This window comes from Vicugna pacos, chromosome X (assembly GCF_048564905.1).
Source record: "Vicugna pacos chromosome X, VicPac4, whole genome shotgun sequence".
NCBI lineage: Eukaryota > Metazoa > Chordata > Mammalia > Artiodactyla > Camelidae > Vicugna > Vicugna pacos.
In genome coordinates this window covers 38710910-38734539 of record NC_133023.1, presented here as the reverse complement: position 1 = coordinate 38734539, position 23630 = coordinate 38710910, and the positions used below count along the sequence as shown (strand labels likewise).

General features: G+C 38.6%; 1 protein-coding gene and 1 pseudogene across 3 annotated transcripts in view; both read left to right on the top strand.

Annotated features, from left to right (window-relative positions):
* ZNF41 (zinc finger protein 41) overlaps window positions 1-13435 on the top strand; it is a 38459-nt gene extending 25024 nt beyond the window's left edge. For all 3 annotated transcript variants that reach the window (XM_006213428.4, XM_015247251.3, XM_015247250.3), the window contains exon 5: window positions 9419-13435. In XM_006213428.4, the coding sequence (XP_006213490.1) occupies window positions 9419-11460 (2042 nt within the window). In that variant the 3' untranslated portion in view covers window positions 11461-13435. The remainder of the gene's footprint in view (window positions 1-9418) is intronic.
* Window positions 13436-14240: 805 nt separating this feature from the next.
* Window positions 14241-14381, top strand: LOC116277758 (U2 spliceosomal RNA; annotated as a pseudogene).
* The last annotated feature ends 9249 nt before the right edge of the window (window positions 14382-23630 follow it).

Below are 23630 nucleotides of genomic sequence, written 5' to 3'. Positions count from 1 at the left end.
GTATGTATTTTTAGAATATATAAATTACATTGTGCTATGTGTCTTAATTCTGTTCCTTTTTTTGTTAACTCATCCCTAAGGTCTGTCCCTTTTGTAATGGGGGAGAGGGTATAGCTCAGTGGTAGAGTGTGTGCTTAGTACACACAGGGTCCTGGGTTCAATCCCCGGTACCTCCAATAAAAATAAATAAATAAACCTAATTACCTACCACTCCAAAAAAAAAAAAAACCAAAAAAGCAACCTATTGCAGTGTGTTCATCTGACTTCCTTCCTTCACATGGCTGCACGGTATTCCACAGTGTGCCAGCACCACATCTTATTTAACCATTCACCTGATGATTTTCATGAACTTCCAGCTCAGACAAACAACTCTACAATAAATTTGCACATAAATGTTCCTTCATGGAGTGTGGGGATTTCTCAAGGTTGTATATAGAAGAGAGGGTCTGCCTGGTCATTGCCTAGTCTGATCCTAAACTTGGCTGAGCACCACCATGTTATTCTTGGATTGGCCATGCTAATCTATACTCGTGCCAGCAAGAGTGCACGAGGCTTCTGGCTTTCCTAGAGTTTTTGCCAACAGTTAGTAATACCAAAGTTTCTCATTTTTTGGCCAACAGTGGGTATGAGGTGGTATCATTTTGTATTTGGCATTTCTCCAATACCTAGTTTGAGCGTTTCATTATTGACCTATTGCAGTCTCTGAGTTTCCCTCCTGTAAGTGACCTTGCTCCAGTTCCCCTTGTTTTGATTGAGTTTCTTGTCTGTTTCAGCCTGATTTACATCCAGTATAATATTTGCCCCCTTTTCCAGCCTTCTCTTCTTCATTATCCCCATAAATGAGGTCACCCTACAGACCCTGTCTACTGTTCACCTGTCTTGTCTTTATATACATGCAAGGATTCATCCATCCTGAAATTCTGATGACTCTGCTTTTGACATCTCCTCATGAGCTTTGACAGAAAAACATCTGTTTTTTTCTGTGGTACTTTAGTACTACATTTTGCTACCCAGAAAGTTCCCTTGAGATGTTTCTCTTGATCCTTAGTACATCAGAACTTGCAATCATCACCTCACATATCAGAAACCCTCCTCACCTTCCAAGTTTTATCACATTCTGTCAGTGTTTCATGAATCTTTCATTGTTTAATTAATCACGCTGCCGTTCCTACTGCTTTTCTGTTCTTACAAATATCATTTTTAGTTCTCAGTTCATCTTCTCAGTTCCCTTAATATCACCCAAAGCCAGCTCTATATTTTTATTTTTTTAATTTATTTTTTATTGAAGTGTAGTTGATTTATAAATGCCCTGTTAGTTTCAGGTATACAGCAAAGTGATTCAGTTTTATAAATATGGAGCTATACATATATATATATATGTATGTATAGCTCCATATTTTTTATGCCTGGATTATAATTTTTCTATTATTGATTACATTTGCTGATTCTTTTTTAATTCATTTTAAATGCTAATGGCAGATTTCATTACCTAAAGCATTCTGTGTATCTAGACATTAGCTTTATGAAATGAACTACAATCATTCCCCATGACTTAGTATGTGACAATTAAACTCTTCTTTCAAAGAAATAAACAGCATGGCCATGTATTTCCAACTCAAACATGTATTTGTATATTTTGTATAACCTCAGTTCAACTCCATTTTTAACAATTTTTTATGATTCTATGAGGTTTATTTATATTAATAATTTTGTGAGTTTTGATATGCATAGAATTATGTAACCACGACTACAGTCCAGATATAGAACAAAAATTAGCCCAGGTCCCTTTGTTGTTGCTCCTTTCCACCACTTCCAGCCCTGGAAAATACTGATCTCTTCTCTGTCTCTATAGTTTTGCCTTTTCCAGAATGCCATATAAATGGAATCATACAGTGTGAAGCTTTTTTGGGGCCTGGCTTCTTTCACTTAGCGTAATACATTCAGAACTCATTCATACTGTTGTGTCTTCCATAGTTTGTTCCTTTTGTACTGCTGAGTAGTATTCCATGGTATGGATGTACCACAGTTTGTTTATCCATTCAGCAGCTGAAGGAAATTTGGATGATTATGAATAAAGGTGCTATAAACATCTGTTTACAGATTTTGTGTGATGATAAAATTTCGCTTCACTTGGGTAAATATCTAGGAGTTGGATTGCTGGGTTGTATGATAAGTATATGTTTAACTTTATTCAAAACCACCAAACTATTTTCCAAAGTGCCTATACAATTTTACATTCTAACCAGCTATGTGTGAGAGTTCCAGATGATCGACATCCCCACTAGCACTTGGAATTGTCCATTTAAAAAAATTTTAGCCATTCTAATAGAATAGTTGTATCTTACTGTGGTTTTAATTAGCATTTCCATGACATCTGTCTATCTTCTTTGGTGGAGTGTTTGTGCAAATCTTTTGCCCAGTTTTCTACAGGGAACATTGTTTTCTTATTATTGAGTTTTGAAAATTCATTATATATTCTCACAATAAGTTACTTATCAGATACATGTTTTGCAAATTTTTTCTTTTTATTCTCTTATCAGTGTCTTTCATGAGGCATTTAAAATTTTGACAATGTCTGATTTATCTTTTTTCTTATTTCATGGATCGTGCTTTTGGTGTTGTAGCTAAGAAATCTTTACCTAATCCAAAGTCACCAAAAAATTAGGTTTTACATTCAGTTCTGTGATGCATTTTGCATTAGTTTTTATATGTGATTTAAGGTGTGGATCAGAGTTTTTTCTTTTCTTTTTTTGCACATGGCTATCCAATCATTCCAGCATCATTTATTTAAAAAACTATCCTCCTCTCAACTGAATTGCCTTTGCACCTTTTTTGAAAATCAGTTGCCATATCTGTGTGGGTCTCTTTCTGGACTCTTCATTCTGTTCCATTGACCTATTCATCTATGTTTACACCATTCCTACATTGTCTTGATTAGTGTAGCTGTGCAATAAACTTGAAATCATATAGTAGGAATCCTCCAACTTCATTCTTCTCTTTCAAATTGTTTTGGCTATTCTAAGTATTTTGTATACCCATTTGAATTTTACAGTCAGTTCTTTTTTATTTCTGTAAAGGTGAATTTCGATTGTGATTACATTGACTCTATAGATCAGTTTGGAGAGAATTACATCTTAACATTATTGACTCTTCCAATCCATTAACATGTCTCCATTTCTTTGGGTCTTCTTTAGTTTCTCTCAGTGATGTCCTCTACCTTTTAGTGTTCAGGTCTTGTGCATCTTTTTTCAGATTTATCCTGAAGTATACTGTATTTTATGATATTTTTACCAAGCTTTATTGCCATATAATTGACATATAACATTGTGTAGGTTTAAGGTGTACAGCATGTTGATTTGATACATCCATATGTTGAAAACTGATCACCATCACAGCCTTAGCCAACACTTCCATGCCACCACATAGTTACCTTTTTTGTGGTAAAAGCATTTAAGATCTACTATCCAGGCAACATCCAAGTATATGATGCAATATCATTATCTATAGTCACCATGCTGCACATTAGATCCCCAAAACTTGTTCATCTTATTACTGGAAGTTTGTGCCCTTTGACCAATATCTCTCCACTCTCCCCACCCCCCAGTCCTCAGTAACCACCACTCAACTGTCTGTTTCTTTGAGTTTGGCTTTTTTAGATTGCACATGCTACCATGCAGTATTTGTCTTTCTCCAACTTATTTCATGATGCCCTCAAGGTTCAGCCAAGTGGTAGCAAATGGCACAATGTCCTTCTTTCTCATGGATGAATAATGTTCTATTGTATATGTACACCACATCTTCTTTATCCGTTCAACGCTGACAGACACTTGGGTTGTTTCCATATCTTGACTATTGGGAATAATGCTGAAATGAACATGGGAGTGCAGATATCTTTATAAGATCTGAATTTCCATTCCTTTGGATATATACCCAGAAGTGGGATTGCTGGACCATATGGTAGTTCTATTTTTAATTTTTTGAGGAACCTCCATACTGTTGTCCATAATGGTTGCACCAGTTTACATTCCCACCAGCAGTGCACAAGAGTTCCCTTCTCTCCACACCCTTATCAGCATTTGTTGTCTCTTGGCTTTTTGATGATGGCCATTTGGACAGGTGTGAGGTGACATCTCATTGTGGTTTTGACCTGCACTTCCCTGATGATTACTGATATCAAGCACCTTTTCATGTACCAATTGGCCATTTGTATATCTTTTTTGGAAAACTGTCTATTCCATTCCTCTGTCCATATTTTGATCAGTTTCTTTTTTGCTATTGAGTTGTATGAGTTCTTTATATATTTTTGGATATTAACCCCTTATTAGATATGTGATCTGCAAATATCATCTCCCATTCCATAGGTTGCCTTTTCTTTTTATTATTTCTTTTGCTGTGTATTTTCAACATTTTCTTGATGTCTGCCATATTTGATAGTGTTCCCTGAATCTGACTCTCTATTCTGTACTCTAGCTACTCAGATGATACATTTTCACCTTGTGAGCAGATTTCCCTATTTCATGAAATGGCTCTCAGTTACTCCAAAATGCATGGCCCTTTTTTCCCCCTCATCCTCTATCCCACAGAACTCAGAGAAAAGCACAAGATTTTAGACTGTGGTAACTAAGGCTTTTAGCTCTCTGTTTTTCGAAAGTTCCCAGAATTAAGGGCCTGTTTTTTATTGTATAATTAAGAGCCTGTTTCTTATTGTATAACTTATTGTGGTTTCCTAATCAGGAGAGAGAAATCACATACCAATTTGAACAGGGAAAGTTTAACATAAAGAAATATTAGCTATACTGGGTGGGAGTCTTTGTTCCCGCAGAAGAATGCAAAGGTATTTTGTTATGTATGTTCCTTGAGGAGGAACCCAGACCCTGCACCATGGCTGCACTGTTGTTTCTTTTCTCTTTTTTTTTCAACTGGACCACAAAATTTATTTTAAAGTTAAAATAATGAGGATGAGGGGTACATCGACATATGACTGGATAAAGAAGTTGTGATATATTTATACAATGGAATACTACTCTGCCATAAAAAGAATAAAATAATGCTATTTGCAGCAACATGGATGGACCTAGAGACCATCATTCTAAGTGAAGTAAGCCAGAAAGAGAAAGAAAAATACCATATCACTCATATGTGGAATCTAAAAACAAAAAGGACACTATGAACTCATCTACAAAACAGAAACAGACTTGCAGACATAGTAAACCTAGGGAAAGAGGGTGGGAGGGGATAAATTTGGGAGTTTGAGATTTACAGATGTTAGCCAGTATATATAAAAATAGATTTTCTTAAAAGTTTCTTTTGTATAACACAGGGAGCTATATTCAATATCTTGTAATAACCTTTAATGGAAAAAAATATGAAAACGAATATATGTATGTATATGTATGACTGGGACATTGTGCTGTTCACCAGAGATTGACACATTGTAATTGACCGTACTGCAATTAACAAAAAAGAAATACACGGGAAGACAGAGGGGCACTAGTGCAGAGAGACAACTGGAACAAAAGAATAGAAGAGAGTCTGGTCATAGACACATTCACACATAGATATTCGATTTATGGCAGAGGTAGCACTATGAGTAGAGGGGAAAGGAGAGATTTTTCAATAAATGGTGCTGAGACAACTGGGGATCCATAATGGAAAATATAAAATAGTCCTTCACTCATACCACATTAAAAAAAATCAAACAGCTCCAGGTATATTAGATGAAATGTGAAAGGCAAAACCATACAGCTGTAGGATAATACAGGAGAATAACCTTACAACTTGTGACTGGAGAAAGATTCCATGAGACACAAAGAGCACTAACTGGAATCTCTACATCTCTAACTCTACTCTCTATATTAAAATTAGGTTCTTCAGTTCATATAAAGAAAGTAGAGGAAAATGGAAAGAGGATCTAGAAGAAGACATTTGTAACAGATATAACTGTTAAATGGCTCTTGTCCAGAGTATATAAATAACCCTTATAAATCAGTAAGACCGACAGTCCAATAGAAAAATGAACAAAAGACATAAGCACCTCAAAAAAGAAATACAAATGGCCGGTAAACAAAGGAGAGATGTTTAACTTCATTAGCAATCAGAGAAATAAACATTAAAGCCACATGAATAGTTCTATACACTCTACTGGCAAAAAAAAATTAAAAATCTGATTCATCAAAAATTGGTTAAGATGTAGAAAAGTGGGAATTCTCATATATTAATGGTGGGAATATATATTGGTAAGTCACTTTGGAAAAATGTTTGGCATTTTCTTCTGAAGTTGAAATACACATTTTCTGTCAAAGTCACCACACTTTTCCTAGAGGAAAGCACATCTGTATACAATCCCAAAGGCTCCATTCACATCCTTATCTATAGAAGTGGTACCACCTCTGCTTGTACAGGATGCAGCCTCTGTGATTGTATACAGATGTGTTTTCCTCTAGGACCCAGCAATTTTACTTCTTGGATACTTATTCTAGAAAACCTGCATACAGGTGTTCAAGGATGCACGTACAAGAATGTTCACAGCAGTAGTTCATAACAGCCAAGAACTAGAAACAACCCGAATGTCAGTCCCCCTGCACTATTGTTTCTTGACTGCTCCTCCTTTGTTTCTGCATTTCCTCCCCTTCCTGATAAGCAACTATTTGAATTTGCCCTTTAAAACTCAGGGAAGGTCAAGGAAGCTGAATGAAGCCAATTTCCTGGAGTCAAGAACCAGGGTGGAGGGTGGGATGTGGGGGGTTAGGGTATAGCTCAAGTGGTAGAGCACATGCTTAGCATGCGTGAGGTCCTGGGTTCAATCCCCAGTGCCTCCTCTAACAGTGAATAAATAAGTAAACCTGATTACCTCCCCCCACCAAAAAATGAAAGAAAGAAAGGGAGAAAAGAAAGGAAGGAAGGAAGGACGGACATAGGAAGGATTTGTACCCAGGAGGACCCCACGAAGTCTTGCTCTGTTTCAACAAGAGAGCCTGAAAACAGTAAGAGGATGAGACAATATTATAAACAACTTTATGCGAACAAATTTACCACTTAGAATAAATATTTCTCTTTCAAATTATTTTCAGGTAAAATAATTCTCCATTTATGTCTAAGCTGCAGTTAAATGCATCAGGGACATTTTCATTTTAATTACATATATTTTTTATTCCCTAAGTTATATTTTCTTTCTAAATCTGGGTCATTTTTGAAACAGTTTTCTGTTCTCTATGGATATTTTGACCTCATATTTTATTTATGTAAATACGCTAAACAGTTGTTTACAAAAAAAAAAGAATTATTAGCTATAGTGGGATTGAAGGAACAAGGGATTACCTAGTAAAAGTAAAGAGAAGTCTAAAGGATAAAGGAATAGTAGGTTAGTGAGGGAGAGCACCTCAAGGGGTGTGAAGGCACACCCAAGGAAGCATCTCCCCTTTTTCCCAGGGATGAATCCAGACCTTGTAGGGAGGGCACATCCATGGCTCACAGCATGGCAGAAGAGCTGCTGTCATGCCGCACTGGTAGAACTTGCTGGAAATCTGCCCTGCTGTGGTTCCAGAGAAAGCCAATCATCGAGAAGTGTCTCATCGGAAAGATTCCACTACACATCATCTGAGAGGGGTGCCCGGGTAAACTGCAGGGTGCTGGGTGCTGCTGGCTGTAATGCACTGCAGAAGCTGGGTGCTTGGGAAGCCCTATGAGCTGCGGAAGCTGGGTGCTACAGAAGTCTCCTACACTGCAAGATCAGCATGCCTGAGGAGCTGTGTGGGCATCAGGAGCCAGATGTCGGTGAAGCCACCACACTGCAGGACCCCGGTGCTAGACAAGCTGCCCTTGCCAGAGGAGCCTGCTGAGTGAGCCCACGAGAACCAAGAAGCAAAACCCCTCCCTCCAGTGTTTCTCCATCACCCCGTGTTGGGAAGGTTCAATGTCACGCCAGATGGCAAAGGAAAAGAGACTCGGATCCATTTTTGTAGAGCAGGCAAGGAAGGGTGAATCTGGGGTTGAAAGACAATAAATCGATGAACTGGAACACGTATTCTTCAGTTTTCTGAGGCCAAACGTGGAAAATAGTAAACTTCATTTTAATGAATTTGGAGAGAGAGGCAGAGGAGGAGATTTTGCTCTCTTTCAGAAGGATTCTTCAAGTGTCTGCTCAGGGGAATTTAAAGGACCATAGATTATATTTGAAAGGGAAAGACAACTGCATGAAATGTTCACCACTTCAGCCTTTGTGTGTTAATTCTTTCTGTTATAACACAAAACTGTGCCAAGCTGAGTAGCAATATGAGTGGTACCATGTCTGCTTTATACACTTACAGCAGATATAACCTCCCTAGGGGTGTACTGAATTTGGAGCTGATATCAAGGACAGTATGTTTTGAATATTCACAGAGGAGCAAAACAACAAGCTTAATACTTCCGTATAGCCCCTCTTACATAAGAATTCTGAGGTGAGTGGGTCCGTTCAACAAGTCAACTCTGATCCTGATGGGTCACTCACGGACCACATTTCCAAGTCATTGCTCTGCCATCTCCTAGGGCGTTGTTGTCAGCTGTCTGGTTGATGTTGGGTCACTGTTGAGTCCTCCGGGCTGGGGAAGGAGGAAATGGAGGAGATTGGTCCACTGTCTTAAGGCCTGGCCCTAGTGTGGCTCATATCACTTCTGCTCATACTCCACGGGTGAGAACAAAGTGAGACTTGTAAATGTGACGCCCAGCTGCGTTCTATTACTGTAAAAGAAGAGGCGGATAGACTTTGGTGGATGGCTTGCAGTTTCTGCCATAGATGTTTTGCCCTCTTCTATTTGACACTTGTTGGAAGTATATATTTTTCCTGTAGATACAGAGGAATATAAATTTAATGTGGATGCTCATAATGGTTTTCAGAAGGAAAAGCAAGAGGAAGCAGAGAGATTAGTAAGGTTTTAGAGCTAATATGCAATAAGGACATATATTCTGAACTATTTCTTCCATGCAGGCTTACCCTCAACAGGCATGCTTCTTCTGAGTATTCTCCTCACCATCCAGACTTCCTACATACTGGATATGGATTCCCAGCGTTCAAATCCCATCTCTTACTTATTTAGCCATTTGATCTTCAGCAAGTTACATAACTTCTCTGTGCTTCTGTTTTCTCATCCATGAAACACGGTTGATAATGATAGCTACCTCTTAGAGTTTAGTGAGGATTAAAGGAGCTATTTTGTGTAAAGCACTTGGAACAGTGCCTGGTGCCTCATAAATGGTATATAATCGCTTTGCATCTGGTAAGCGTTCTAGAAGAATGGCACATTACAACATTACTGCTATTTTCATTATTGTCACATGGACTCTTCCAGTTCTCTGTGCTCATCCTGTCCAAACTACACGTACCCTCTATTCTCTGCTAAGTGTTCTTGAGTCATTTTCATTTTTTTCTCTTTCGTTTTAGATGAGGATATGGGGCAAAGCCAACAACAGAGAACTTCTGGAGAAGCTTCATTCCACTGTGAGAAATTTGGTCAGTCCATAGGAAAAGATTCACTGTGTTCCATTGTAGAAGAACTGTGGCAAGATAATGACCAGCTAGAGAGATATCAAGAAAACCAAAAGAACCCTTTGAGTCACATGAAAGTATTGATTAAGGAGAGGGGCTATGAATGTAAAAACCTTGAAAAAATAATTCATGTGGGGACCAGGCTTGTTCCTTCAATTAAAAGGCTCCATAACTCTGACACATTTGGAAAGAGTTTGAAGCACACTCTAAACTTACATAATCATAATAAAAGCAGTGGAACAAAGAACTTTGATAAGAGATTTGGAAATGGTAACAGTTTTGCCCCTAACTCTTCCTCTGCAAGGAATGAGACTGCTAATTCATGTGAACTTCATCAATGTGAAAAACATCTTGGCCACAAACAAGTTCTCACCCACCATCAGAAAATTCGTACTGGAGAGAAACTTTACATATGTCCTGAATACGTAAAGAGCTTCACCCAAAAGTCACATCTTTTTGATCATGAGAGCATTCGTGCTGGAGAAAAATCCCATGAATGCAACAAAAGTGAGAACATCTTCACTCAGAAGCCACACGTTGAGGTACCTCAAAGTGTTTATACAAGAGAGAAACCTTTTATATGTACGCAATGTGGGAAGGCCTTTACTCTCAGGTCAAACCTCATTACACATCAGAAAATTCATACCGGGCAGAAACCCTATACGTGCAGTGAATGTGGAAAAGCCTTTTTCCACAGATCATATCTCTTTAGACATATGAGAATTCATACCGGAGAAAAACCTTACGAATGCAGTGAATGTGGAAGAGGTTTCTCCCAGAATTCAGACCTCAATATCCATCAGAAAACTCATACTGGAGAGAAACACTACGCATGCAGTGAATGCGGGAAAGCCTTCACAAGGAAATCAGCCCTGAGGATGCATCAGCGAATTCACACAGGAGAGAAACCCTATGTTTGCACTGAATGTGGGAAGGCCTTCATCCAGAAATCCCATTTCAATACACATCAGAGAATTCACACTGGAGAAAAACCTTATGAATGCAGTGACTGTGGCAAATCATTCATTAAGAAATCACAGCTCCACGTGCATCAAAGGATTCACACAGGAGAAAAACCTTATATATGTACAGAATGTGGAAAGGTCTTTACTCATAGGACAAATCTCACCACACATCAGAAAACTCATACTGGAGAGAAACCCTATATGTGTGCTGAATGTGGGAAGGCGTTCAGTGATCAGTCAAATCTCATTAAACACCAGAAAACACATACGGGAGAGAAACCCTATAAATGCAATGGCTGTGGAAAAGCCTTCATATGGAAGTCACGCCTCAAAATACATCAGAAATCTCATATTGGAGAGAGACACTATGAATGCAACGAATGTGGAAAAGCCTTTATCCAGAAATCAACACTCAGCGTGCATCAGAGAATCCATACAGGAGAGAAACCCTACGCCTGCCCCGAGTGTGGAAAAGCCTTCATCCAGAAATCACACTTCATTGCACATCACAGAATTCATACTGGAGAGAAGCCGTATGAATGCAGTGACTGTGGGAAATGCTTCACTAAGAAATCACAGCTCCGGGTGCATCAGAAAATTCACACAGGAGAGAAACCCAATATATGTGCTGAATGTGGAAAGGCCTTCACGGATAGGTCAAATCTCATAACACACCAGAAGATCCATACTAGAGAGAAACCCTATAAATGCAGTGACTGTGGGAAAACTTTCACCTGGAAGTCACGCCTCACTATCCATCAGAAATCTCATACTGGAGAGAGACACTATGAATGCACTAAATGTGGAAAAGCGTTCATCCAGAAAGCAACGCTAAGTATGCATCAGATAATTCATACGGGAAAGAAACCCTATGCTTGTACAGAATGCCAGAAGGCCTTCAATGACAGATCCAATCTCATTAAACACCAGAAAACTCACAGTGGAGAAAAACTCTATAAAGCCAGCGACTGAAAATGCCTTCAGCTGGAAGTCATAACTGGATAAGCATCGGCTGTCTCGTAGCGGGGAAGAGGGGTGCCTGGCGCTGCAGTCATTGTGCAGGGGGGAAGTAGATGTGACACTCTACAGGCAGCTTAAGTGAAGAAAAGGCAGACAAAGCCAAGTCTCCTTCAGCCAGTTGGAAATACAAGTACCTGCATCACCACTGTTGATATGCAACTGTATGCGTAGGGAGATGCTTCGATAAAGCATTTGAGTGATAGCCCTGTTTGGTTTCATGATTCACACAGGGACTCTCAATCTCCTGCAAATGGTAGAAATGGAGACCCCCTAGGAGATGACTTGTTATCTCTTATGTTTTGCTTTTTGGATAAAGGACTTTATAAATTCAGCACTGATTGGTTCTTCATACCCTGGTATGTAAAAGTACTCAATATTGGCCACATTTTTTTGTTCAGATTTCTAGGGTGGGGAGAAGAGTGTTCATTGTCCAAACACCTCCAGGGCACTGAATTCAAGGCAAAAACCTATTTGGGAATGGAAACCTGTGAGTAGAAGCCCGGAGGTATTGTGATCATTGACATTTAAGACACAGAAAAGGTGGCAATTGTTCCCTCATTAATTCCATACTGTGGCAGCAGGTGACTCACACTTGAAAGCAGGAGGCATACCTTCTAACCTATGCCTCCAACCGTAGACTTCTGGTCCCCTTAGTAACTGACCCTAAGACAATGAAACTGAGCCAAGTACTCTGGACTTCCAGTGTCCTCCACTGAAGCTTCCACTTTCTTTGGGATTCGTCTTTGTAAAAGAATAGTTAAGAAATTGGGTTTCAATGCATCAAGTTTTGATTGTTTTTTTTTCCAATTTAGTTAACTTGATATGTTCATTTTCTACATGCACATTAAGAGTAATTTTGTATAGATTTCTATGGGATAAAGCCATGTTGGATAATAGTTGGTGAGCCTAAGATATAACTGTACTTTATTATAGTTGAATAACTGGATGAATTCTCTAGAAAGAGCATTGCTTTTTTTTTAAGCACAGGTATATAGACCCTTTCTCATTTTCCCTTAAATATTTTTTTACAATATTCATAAGAAAAGGGGCTTTCTAGCATGTAATTTTATTTTGTTTTTAAACCCTTCTTATCAAAGTATAATGCATACAGAAAATGTATATATCATAAGCATACAGCTCATTGAATTCTCTCAAAATGAACATACTCAGATCAAGAAACAGAACATGACCAGCACCCCAGAAAAACTCCCTGTGCTCCCCGTCCAGGCCTTACTGTCCACCTCCCCCAGAGGTAAACACTACTCTGACTTAAATAGTTTTCTCTGCTTGGTATTTTATATAAATTGAGTCGAACAATTATATTTTATATTTTAGTAATACACTCTTTAATATCTATCTTCTTTCATTCACATTATAAATGTGAGATTCATCCACGTTATTGAATGTAGTTATAGCTAATTTATTGTTATTGTCGCATTATATTCCATTCTGTGAATATTCTGTGATACGTTTATCCATTCTGTTGTTGATGGACGTTTGTGTTGTTTGTAGCTTGGAGCTATTAGGAATAGTGCTGCTATAAATACTTTAGTACCTATCTATTGGTGAACATATTTATGAACTTCTGTTAGGTATATATCTAGGATTTGGGCTGCCAGGTCATATGGTATCCATATGCTCAGCTTTAGTTCATAAAACCGGTTTTCCCAAGTAGCTGCACCAGTGTACGCTCCCACCCGCACAGTATACGAGTCTAGTTGATGCACATCTTTGCCAATACTTGGTATTTTCCATCTTTTTTACTGTAGCTATTGTGGTGGGTGTACAGTGATATCTCAGTGTAGAGGGGTTTTTTTTTATTGAAGTACCGTCAGTTACAATGTGTCAATTTCTGGTGTACAGCACAATGTCCCAGTCATGCCTATTCATACATATATTCATTTTCATATTTTTTCATTAAAGATTATTCTCAGTGTGGTTTTAATTTTATTTCCTTCTCCTCCAATTCCACCATTGATCTTCCCAAGACAGTTGACTGATATCTCAGATCTGAACCCCAGGCATGGCCCTCACATGACTGCACCATTTTACATCCCACCAGCAACATTAAGCAATTCATGACTCTAAATCTTCCCACACAAAAAAAAGCCCAAAGCTTCATGGTTTAACTGGTTAATTGCATTGAACACTTGAGGAAAAATAATATCAACACTCGACAAAATCTTTCAGAAAATAGAGGAGAAAGGAATACTCCTCAACTCTATGAAGCCAGTATAACCCTGATACTTAAGCCATACAAACACATCACAAGAAAAGAAAACTACAGACCAGCATTCCTCATGCATATAGATGTAAAAATCTTCAACAAAATATTGGCAAATTACATGTAGCAACAAATAAAAGGATTATACATCATGACCAAGTGAGGTTTATTCCAGTAATGCAGGACGGCTTCAACATTCAAAAATCAGTCAATGCAATCTACCATGTTATATATACAGAGTAAAGAAGAAAAATCACATGATCTACAGATTCAATACAATTTTATTAAATTTCCAGCAGGCTCTCTGCCTCAGAAGTTGATACGCTAATCCTGAAATTTATATGAAATAGAAAAGATCAGGAATAGCAAAAAGGAATTTGCCAAAAAGCAAAGTGGGAGGACAGTCACCTCCCAATTTCAAAATTATTATAAAACTACAGCAATTAAGAGAGTGTGGTACTGGCATGGGGATAGAGACATAGATCAATGAAATAGAACAGAGAGTCCAATCGCTTCTCGGCCTTTTGGCTAAGATCAAGTGTAGAACAGACAGTCCAGGAATAAACCCTGATGCTTATGGTAAACATATTTTTTTTTACAAAAGTGTGAAAGCAATTCATTGAGTAAAGAAAAGTCTTTTCAAAATTTGGTATAGGAATAATTGCATAGCCACATGCAAAAAGATGAATGTAAGTCTTACTTCCCACTATAGTAAAAATTAACTCAAAATGGATCAGAGACATAAATATAAAAGCTAAAACTATAAAAGTTTTAGCAGAATACATAGGAGAAAAATCTCGGTGACCTCGCATTAGGCAAGGAATTCTTATATAGAACACCAAGAGCATGCTCCATAAAGAAAAAATGATAAATTAGACTTCGTCAAACCTAAAAAGGTTTAAGCTTCAAAAGATACCATTAAGAAGATGAAAAAACAAAGCACAGACTGGGAGAAAATATTTGTAAACCGTGTATCTGATAAAGGACTTGTATCCAGAATATATAAAAAACTCTTACAACTCAATAGAAAGAAAACAAGCAACCCAGCTTAAAACTGGGCAAAAAGATTTAAAGAGCTATTTCACCAAAAATATATATACAAATAAGCACATGAAGAGATGCCCAATGTATTAGTCATTAGAGAAATTCTAATTAAAACCGCAAGGAAGTACCACTTTGCATGCTCTCAAGTGGCTATTAATAAAAAAGATAATTACAATGAATGTTGGCAAGGGTATGGAGAATCAGGAACCTTCCTACATTTCTGGTATGACTGCATTAAAATGATAGAGCCACTCTGGAAAAATTGGGCAGTTTCTTAAGAAGTTGATCATAAATTTACCTAGGACCCAGCAGTGCCACCTCTATTATCTACCCAAAAGATAAGTAATACATGTTCGCACAAACACTTGCCCTTGAAAATTCGTAACAGCATTATTCATACAAGACAAGAAGCAGAGACAATCCAAATGTCCATCAATGGGTAAGTAGAAATAAGCAAAATATGGTATATTCAGCAATAAAAAAGAACAACTACTAATAAATACTACAACATGGGTGAACTTCAGAAATATTATGCTAAGTGAAAGAAGCGAGACACAAAAAGATCTAATATTGTGTTTGCATGTTGTATTTATATGAAATGTCCACAAAAGTAAAATTTATAGAGATCTATGAATTAGTGGTCGTCTGGGGGTAAGAATGGGAATCGTCATTAACTTAATCAGTACAAGGGATCTTCTTGGGGTGATAAAAATGTTCTAGAACTTGGTTGTGGTGATGGTCGCACTACTAGGTAAATTTAATAAAGGTCATTGAGGTGATCATTAATTCCATTCCTGTTTAAACATCTTCGTTCCCTGCCATAACATTTGTTGCCACCTAAATCTAGAATGAAGTGGTGTCTTGGAGTCTATTGTACATTTAAGAATAAAGTTTTTTTAAAGTTTATTGAACTGTACGATTTAAATGTGGAACCTAAATTATGCTTCAGTGAAGTTGCTTCTTTTTCAGAGTTGTTTTGGCTATTGTAGGTCCTTTACATTTCCAGATAAATTGTAAAATAAGTTTGTCCATTTCGGCAATAACCAAAAAGCTGCTGTGATTTTTTTTGGGATTGGTTTAAATCTATAGATCAATTTGAGGAGAATTGAAATCTTAACAATATTGAGTTTTCTGACTCATACATAAGGTATATCTCTCCATTTGTTCAATTTCTCTGAACAGTATTTTGTAGTTTTCCATGTACAGGTCTTTCCCACCTTCTGACAAATTATTCCCTAAGTGTTTCATATTTTTGCTGCTATTTTACTTGTTGTTGTCTTATTTCCACTTTATTGTGTGGTATTCATTTTTAATTTCAATTTCTTATTGTTAATTACTGGTATATAGAAAAGCAGTTGATCTTTATATGTTTCTCTTGTGCAGCAGTTAGAAGGAAGAGTCCACACAGGACCACTGTCACCACTAACAGCAATTGCAAGTTCAGGGGGTTCCCCAAACCACCCTCACTTTCGAGAATTTGATAGAAGGACTCACAGAACTCACCGAAAGCTATTATACTCATGGTTACAGTTTCTTACAGGGAAAAGGTACAAATTAAAATGAAAATCAACTAAGGGAAAAGATGCCCTCTTCCCATGGAATCAAGACAGCATGACTCTCCTGGCATTGACGTGTGACAATAGCATGGACTGTTGCCAACAACAGGTTCGGCCACTGTGCTGGCCCAGATTGCCAGCAGCAACGCCAGTTTAGCGAATGCTTCCCCTTCAGCCCCCTCCCATTTAGATAGGGTATCATTCCATATATCTAGAACTAAGGGACCATCTCAGCCACTAGGCAATACAGCTGTATTCACTGTCAACCCCAGTTTTGCCAGATGGGGTGAAGGCACAATTTATTACATTAGGCCTTTAGGAAGTCTGCCAACTATGGCGGGAAGTCTAGCTTCCCCCAACTCAGCCTCTGTTCATAACAGAGCAGGGAGGCTCCTTGCTACTGCAGGGCAAGGCTAGGAGTTCCACCACCAAGTAGGGCTCCACTGATGTTTCCCTGGCCGGAAGGGGAAGCAGTGCCTCCTTGCTGCTTTCCACGTGGCCTCCAATGACACCCCCTGGGAGGAAGGAGAGGCGTGCCTCGATACTGACATGTGAGAGAGGAAGTCTAGGCTCCCCGCATGGTCTCTGCTGACACCATGCAGGGGACGGCTTATTACTGCCCACTGAGGACGAACTTCCTGGCTCCATCATTTTTTCTGACATCACTTCGGCAGGGGTTTGGCGTGACTTTTACAGTCTGTTGAGGGTGAAAATATAAACTCAGTTGGCGTTTGTTGACATGGGTGGGAGTGGGGTCACTTTTTTTTCTATACTGTTTGAATGCAGTAAAGCAACCATCTTCTGGAAGTTTACCGCATTGTTAGGCTGCCCGTTTCCTGGTTCTTTTACTAGCGAAAACAGGCTTTTGTGGGGTCTTTTTTCTTGTTCCCAAGCCCACTGGCATTTCTAGGTTGCCAGGTTCTCCAGCAGAGTCTTGGATGTATGAGGCAAAAAGAAAACCCATGGAACCAATGTGCTCTTTTCTCTTGGGTCCTGAGGTCCCTATCCAGTCTGCCTTCTTCACTCTACCTTCCAAAGTCATCTTATGTTTGTTTTATAAATATCATTTCCAGAGTTTTTCATTGTACTTAGCAGGAGAAATAGGGAAAAGTACCTGCTCCATTTTTCCAGAAGTGGAAGTCTTATAATCGGGTCTTTTAAAACATTTCCCATGTCTCAACTCACTTTCTGAGCACGTGGAATACATTTACAATAACTTTTTAAATGTCCTCGTCTGCTAATACTAACCTCTGTGTCAGTTCTGGGTAGGTTGATTGCTTGATTATTCTCATTATGTTTCCTGTTTTCCTAACTCTTTTCATGCCTGGTAATATTTGATTGAATGCCAGACATTGTGAATTTTACTTTGCTGGATACTGGATCTTTATGCATATCTATAAATCATGTGGAGTTTTGTTCTGGGACACAGCTAAGTTACTTGGAAACAGTTTGATCCTTGGAGAGTTTGCGAATGTAATTTTTAGGTGTATCTGGAGCAGAGCTCAGCCTGAGGCTAATTATTCCCTGCTATTGAGGCAATAGCTTCCTGAATTCTCTGCCTAATGCCCTATTTTTCCAGTCTGGCTGTTGAGAACAGGCACTATTCACAGCCCTGTGTGAGCATCAGACCACCATTTCCTCTTATCTTATCAGATGGTTCCCTCCCTAGCCTCAGTTTCCTCACACACGTGTGATGGGTGGTACTCTATTGAATACCCAAGGAGGACCCTAGGCAGATCACCTGGGGCTTCGCTCTGTGCAGTCTTCTCCACTCTAGTGGTGCGTATACAAATTCTAGCTGCCTTGCTCTCCCTAGACTCCCAGTTCCTTCTCAACTTAGGGAATTCACCAGTCTCTTCCTCAGTTTCCCCTTTCTGTGTAGTGCCCTAGAAACCCTCTCAAGAAAGTATGGGTTTTTTTTTCCCTCAATGTATTTTGTCCGATTTCTGTGCTGTTTATTCATTCCAGGCATGAGGGTAAATCCAGTCCCTAGGACTCCATCTTGGCTGAAAGAAGTCACAGGTGGGTATTTATAAATGGAGATTTGTCAACAGAAGTCATCAATAAGAGCTATGTTTGGGTTGGTGCCATTTTTATGAATGAGGAATAGTGTAGTCTGAGTCTGAGACAAGCATGCCAATGAACCTGTATCGATAAATGGGGAACTTGTATCTATTAAGTGCTCATCAGTGTGGGATATACTGAGAAGAATTTAAGACAGGGGAGATATGTCAATGGAGGCTGTCAATGAGAGAGAAGTCTCCAGTAGGTGAAAACTGATGTTCAACTGGGATTTCCAATGTAAAAAAAATTCCAGTGGGCAGGTATTTGCAAATGAGGAGATTTGTAAATTCAATTGTCAGTGAGTGATATGCCTTTGGTGAGTATTTAAGAATAAAGAGATTTGTCACCAGTGATCATCAGTGGAGGAATACCTGTTTAGGTGGGGAGAGGTACTTATAAATATAGATACTGGTAAATGTGGAGCTATCAATCGAGGATACATTGATGAGTGTATATAAATGAGGAGATATACAATAGGTATTGTCAGTGGGGTGTATATCAACAGGGGTATTTACAATGGGTATATTTGGAAAATGAGGTGGACAATACGACATATGCCAATAGGCAAGTGTTTTAAAAACAAGGCAATTTGTCATCAAAGGTCACGGATAGGTCATACCATCAGGTGGATGTTTAACAATATAGAGATTTTTCAATAGGCAAACAACAGTGGAGTATGCATTAGGGAGGTTATTTATAAAAAGATTTTTCAACAGGGATTAAAAATAAGAAAGATTTCAATGGATGTTTATGCTTAAGATTTTTCAGTGGCAGACAGGTACTGGTGACATGTCAATTGTTTTTATTTCTCGGTGAGATTTGCCAAGAGGGGTCATAAATGGAGATCTTTTAATGGTTGTTTTTAAATAGGGTGATTTTTTTCCCAACAGGTTAATGAATGAAAGATTTTCTGAGAAGATATTTGTGAATGGGGAGATTTGCCAATGGGGATCATCAGTGGAGATATGCCAGTGGAATATTTGTGAATAGAAAGATAGGGCAAAAGTGGTTGCAGTAAGGCAGAATTCTAAGAATGACCTCCAATATCCATCTCAGCCTTGTATAAGCTCCTCCCCTTGATTGTGGATGGAACTTGTGAATGTGATGTAGTTCCATGATTATATTACATTACATAGCAAAAGGGATCTTACCAATGTAATTAAGGTTACTTATCAGTCTATCTCAAAATAGGGAGATTATCCAGGTGAGCCTAATCTAATTAAGGACATTAGCCCTTTAGAAATGTTGCGTTTTCTCCTGCTGGTGGCAGAAAAGGGTGCCAGAGAAATTGGAAGCATGAGAAGCATTTGGCATGCCCTCATTGAGTTTGAAGACAAAGAGGCCCACGTGGCGGCGAGGCAGGCAGCTGGCCTCTAGAAGCAGAGAGCAACCACCACTGGCTGACAGCCAGCAAAGAAACGGAAACCTCAGTGCTACAACTGCAAGGAACTGAATTGTGCCAATCACATGAATAAGGTTGAAATGGATTCTTCCTAAGTGCCTCCAGAGAAGAGTCCAGTGTGGCCAACACTTTGACTTTGTTTTTGTGAGACCATTAAGCAGAGAACCCAGCCAAGCTCACTTGGACTTCTGACCTAACTAAATGGGTGCTGTTTTAGGTTGCTAAGTTTGTGGTAATTTGTTACACAGCGATAGAGAACTAATACAGTATTTTTCCTATTCGGTATTTGTGAAAGAGGGGACATGCCACACAGAAGAGAAGGTACTTTTCAAGGGAATTATTTACAGAAAGCTTGGTGATTTGTCATCTGTTCTTGGCAATAGCAGAGATTTATAAACACGGGGATTTGTCCACAGTGAGGACTGCATAATGAGGAACTGTGATGGATTGGATTGTGTCCTTCAAAAAGATACCTAACCCCAGCACCTCAGAATGTAACCTTACTTGGAAATAGGAGCAGGAATATTATCACTTGGGGAGTGGCTGTCTTCAGAAGTCTTTGAAAATGTTGGTATTTGTCAGTCGGGGGATTTGTACACTAGAAATTAGTGTATGAGCCTCATCATAAGAAGAACATTACAAATGAGCATTTTAAATATTTGTAATGTCTTTGGGAGAGAGTGTCAAAATTATGAGTTGAATTAAAGGTGCTGGGGGCATGAAATTATTACTACTAATATTATACATTGTTTCCAATATTGTAAATTATCATTCCTAATAAAACATTATTGACAATAAAGGAGTATTACTAAGATTTATCACTACTGTTATAAGTTAAATTATATTTACCATTATTATTACTAATTAGTAATTATTAGTACTAATTAGTTATTAGTAATAGTAATAACTAATACAGAGAGCTGACTCGGTGCCTAGCTCTGTTTTAAGCACTTTATGTATATGATGTTATTTAATATTCACATTGTCCCTATGAATTAGGTATTATTTTTATTCCCATTTTAAAGATATAGAAACTGAGGCAAAGAGAGGTAATATGACTTCCCCAAGAATATGCAGCTAGGACGAGGAAAAGGCAGGACTTTTTTCTCAAAATTGTAAGCAGGAAATAATATTTTTCTGTAAAAATATTACAAGGAATCAAATTTTAAAATACTGATCTAGTTAATATCTTTTTATTTTTATAATATTTTTTAAACTTTATTGTGATGCATTTCACATACAATACATTTTACCAATTTAATATGACAATTAAATTAATTTTAGTATATTCACAGAGTTGTGCAACCATCACCATAGAATGTTAGAATATTTTCATCATCCCCAAAAGAAACCCATTAGCAATCACTCTCCATTTCTCCCACCTCCCCCCACCATGGCCCTAGACAACCACTAATCTACTTTCTGTCCTCCATAGTTTTAACCTATTTTGGACATTTCATATAAATGGAATCATATAATATATGGTATTTTGTGACTGGCTTCTTTCAAGTAACATATTTTCCAAGTTCATCCATTTGGTAGCATGTATCAGTACATCATTCCTTTTTATTACCAAATAATACTTCATTGTATGGATATACCACATTTTGATCATCCATTCATTAGCTAGTGGATATTTGGGTTGTTTATACCTTTTGGCTACTATGAATAATACTGCTGTGAACATTTGTGTATAAGTTTTTGTATGGACATATCTTTTACTTTCTCTTGGTTGGACACCCAGGAATGGAATTCCTAGATCATCTTATTGATAACTCTATGTTTAACGTCTTAAGAAACATCCAAACTTTCTTCCAAAACAGCTGCACCACTTTACATCCATCCCATCAGCAATGTGCGACAAGTCCAATTTTTCTACATTCTCTTCAACACTTGCTATTATCTATCTTTTTTATTCTAGCCATACTAGTTGTTGTGAAGTATTATCTCATTGTGGTTTTGACTTCCATTTCCCTAATACCTAATGATGTTGTGTAGCTTTGCATGTGCTTAGACCATTTGTATATCTCATTTGGAGAAATGCCTATTCAGATCCTTTGCCCATTTTTAAGTTGGGTTATTTATATATGTTTTTACTATTGAGTTATGAGTCCTTCATGTATTCTAGCTACAAATTCCTTATCAGCTATATGATTTGGAAATATTTTTTCCCATTCTGTGGGTTGACTTTTTACTTTCTTGACAGTATTGTTTGCAACACAAGTTTTTAATTTTGATGAAGTCCAATTTATTTCCGTTTTGTTTTATAGTGTGTGCTTTTGGTGTCATATCTAAGAAGCCATTAAGGGGCAGGATTTGAATACAGATTCGGCTCCAGTGTTCATGCTCATCATTACACTACATTGCTTTTCTAGCAATTAAATCACTGTTAGTAATACTACACGAAATTATTATTATAAGAGTTTTGTGTTTTGACCTGAAAAAAAATCCAAGGGGTGAATACCTCCATGAACCATCCTCCAAACCTAGCACAGATCTCAAAAGGATTCTGGGTAGGGACTGTGAGACCCATTTTTTAGGGAGAAGTACTGAGGCTTGGGTGAGGAAAGGGCCAGTCCATTGAGCTGGACCCCACACTGCACATCACGCAGGGCCACCACCCCCACGAGCTTCCTCTTGGCCATCAGAGAGTCTCTGCCAAGCAGAGAATCACATACAGGCACACGGAATGCTGGGGGGTGGGTAACTCATTTTACTCACCTTAATGGATCTTCTAGAAGGGTAATGAGAGGACACACAGTGATTCCAGGACTACAGATATCCTGCCAGGAGTCACACCAGGACTCTGAATTAAACAGCCTCTCTGTAGGGTCTGCTTCTCCATGGCAGCCACCTCTAAAGGGATCTACCTTAAAGGAAGGTACTCCCTCTGGGGCCTGCGACTCCCACTTGCTCCCGGCCACATCCAGTGTGTATAACAGCTCTTGGTGTTGAGAAACAGTTGGCAAAACCAGAAAAAAAATGTAATAGAAAGTGTGAACATACCCAGAATTGAGGTAACAACGGAGAGGGTAAAGTAACCTATTTCAGATATTGGGGAACTGCCAGAAGAAACAGGACCAGTCTGTGGTTCCAGACAATAGGTCAGGGCTGAGGAAGCATCCCAGGATACTAGGAAATTGCCCCAGGGACCAGGGAAAAGTCACGGCAGTGATGTGAACAGTCAGAGAAACTATCAAACAGCCAGAAGACCGGAAAACAGTCCTTGTAGTTAGAGGACAGCCAGAGAGACTCTAGAACAGCCAAATGGAAGAAGAAGACATCCTTAAGTGTCACACAACAGCTAGAAATAGCTAGGAGACAGCCAGGGAGATAAGGGAACACTCTCGAGCTGCGGGAACAGCCAGAAAAACAAGGAAACAGCTGGAAGGTCAAGAGGATAGTGTCTGGACCTGAGAAACAGAGGGATCGTCAAACATCTGGCGAGACCACAAAACAGACCTTGTATTTGAAAGACAGAGGGGCTACAAAAGAGCCAGAGCAACAGGGAATAGACCCTGAGGATCAGGCGAAAAACACCAAGGAAGAGAGTGCAGGGAGCAAAAAAGTAAGAAAGCAGTCTGAAGGACTGGGGGGCCACCAGAGTCTAAGGAACAATTACAGTAATTGAAACAGCCAATAAACCAATGTACAGAAATTGGTGAACAATGACTGATCCCAATATACGGTCATCAGAAACTGTGGGGAGTAATCACAGCTCAAATATTCCATATTGACAAGCAGGAATTCAGCAGACACAGTCATAGGAGCTAATATAGCACCAGCAAATATGGTTATGGGGACTCACATGGGTCAGAGACACTACTGGTGG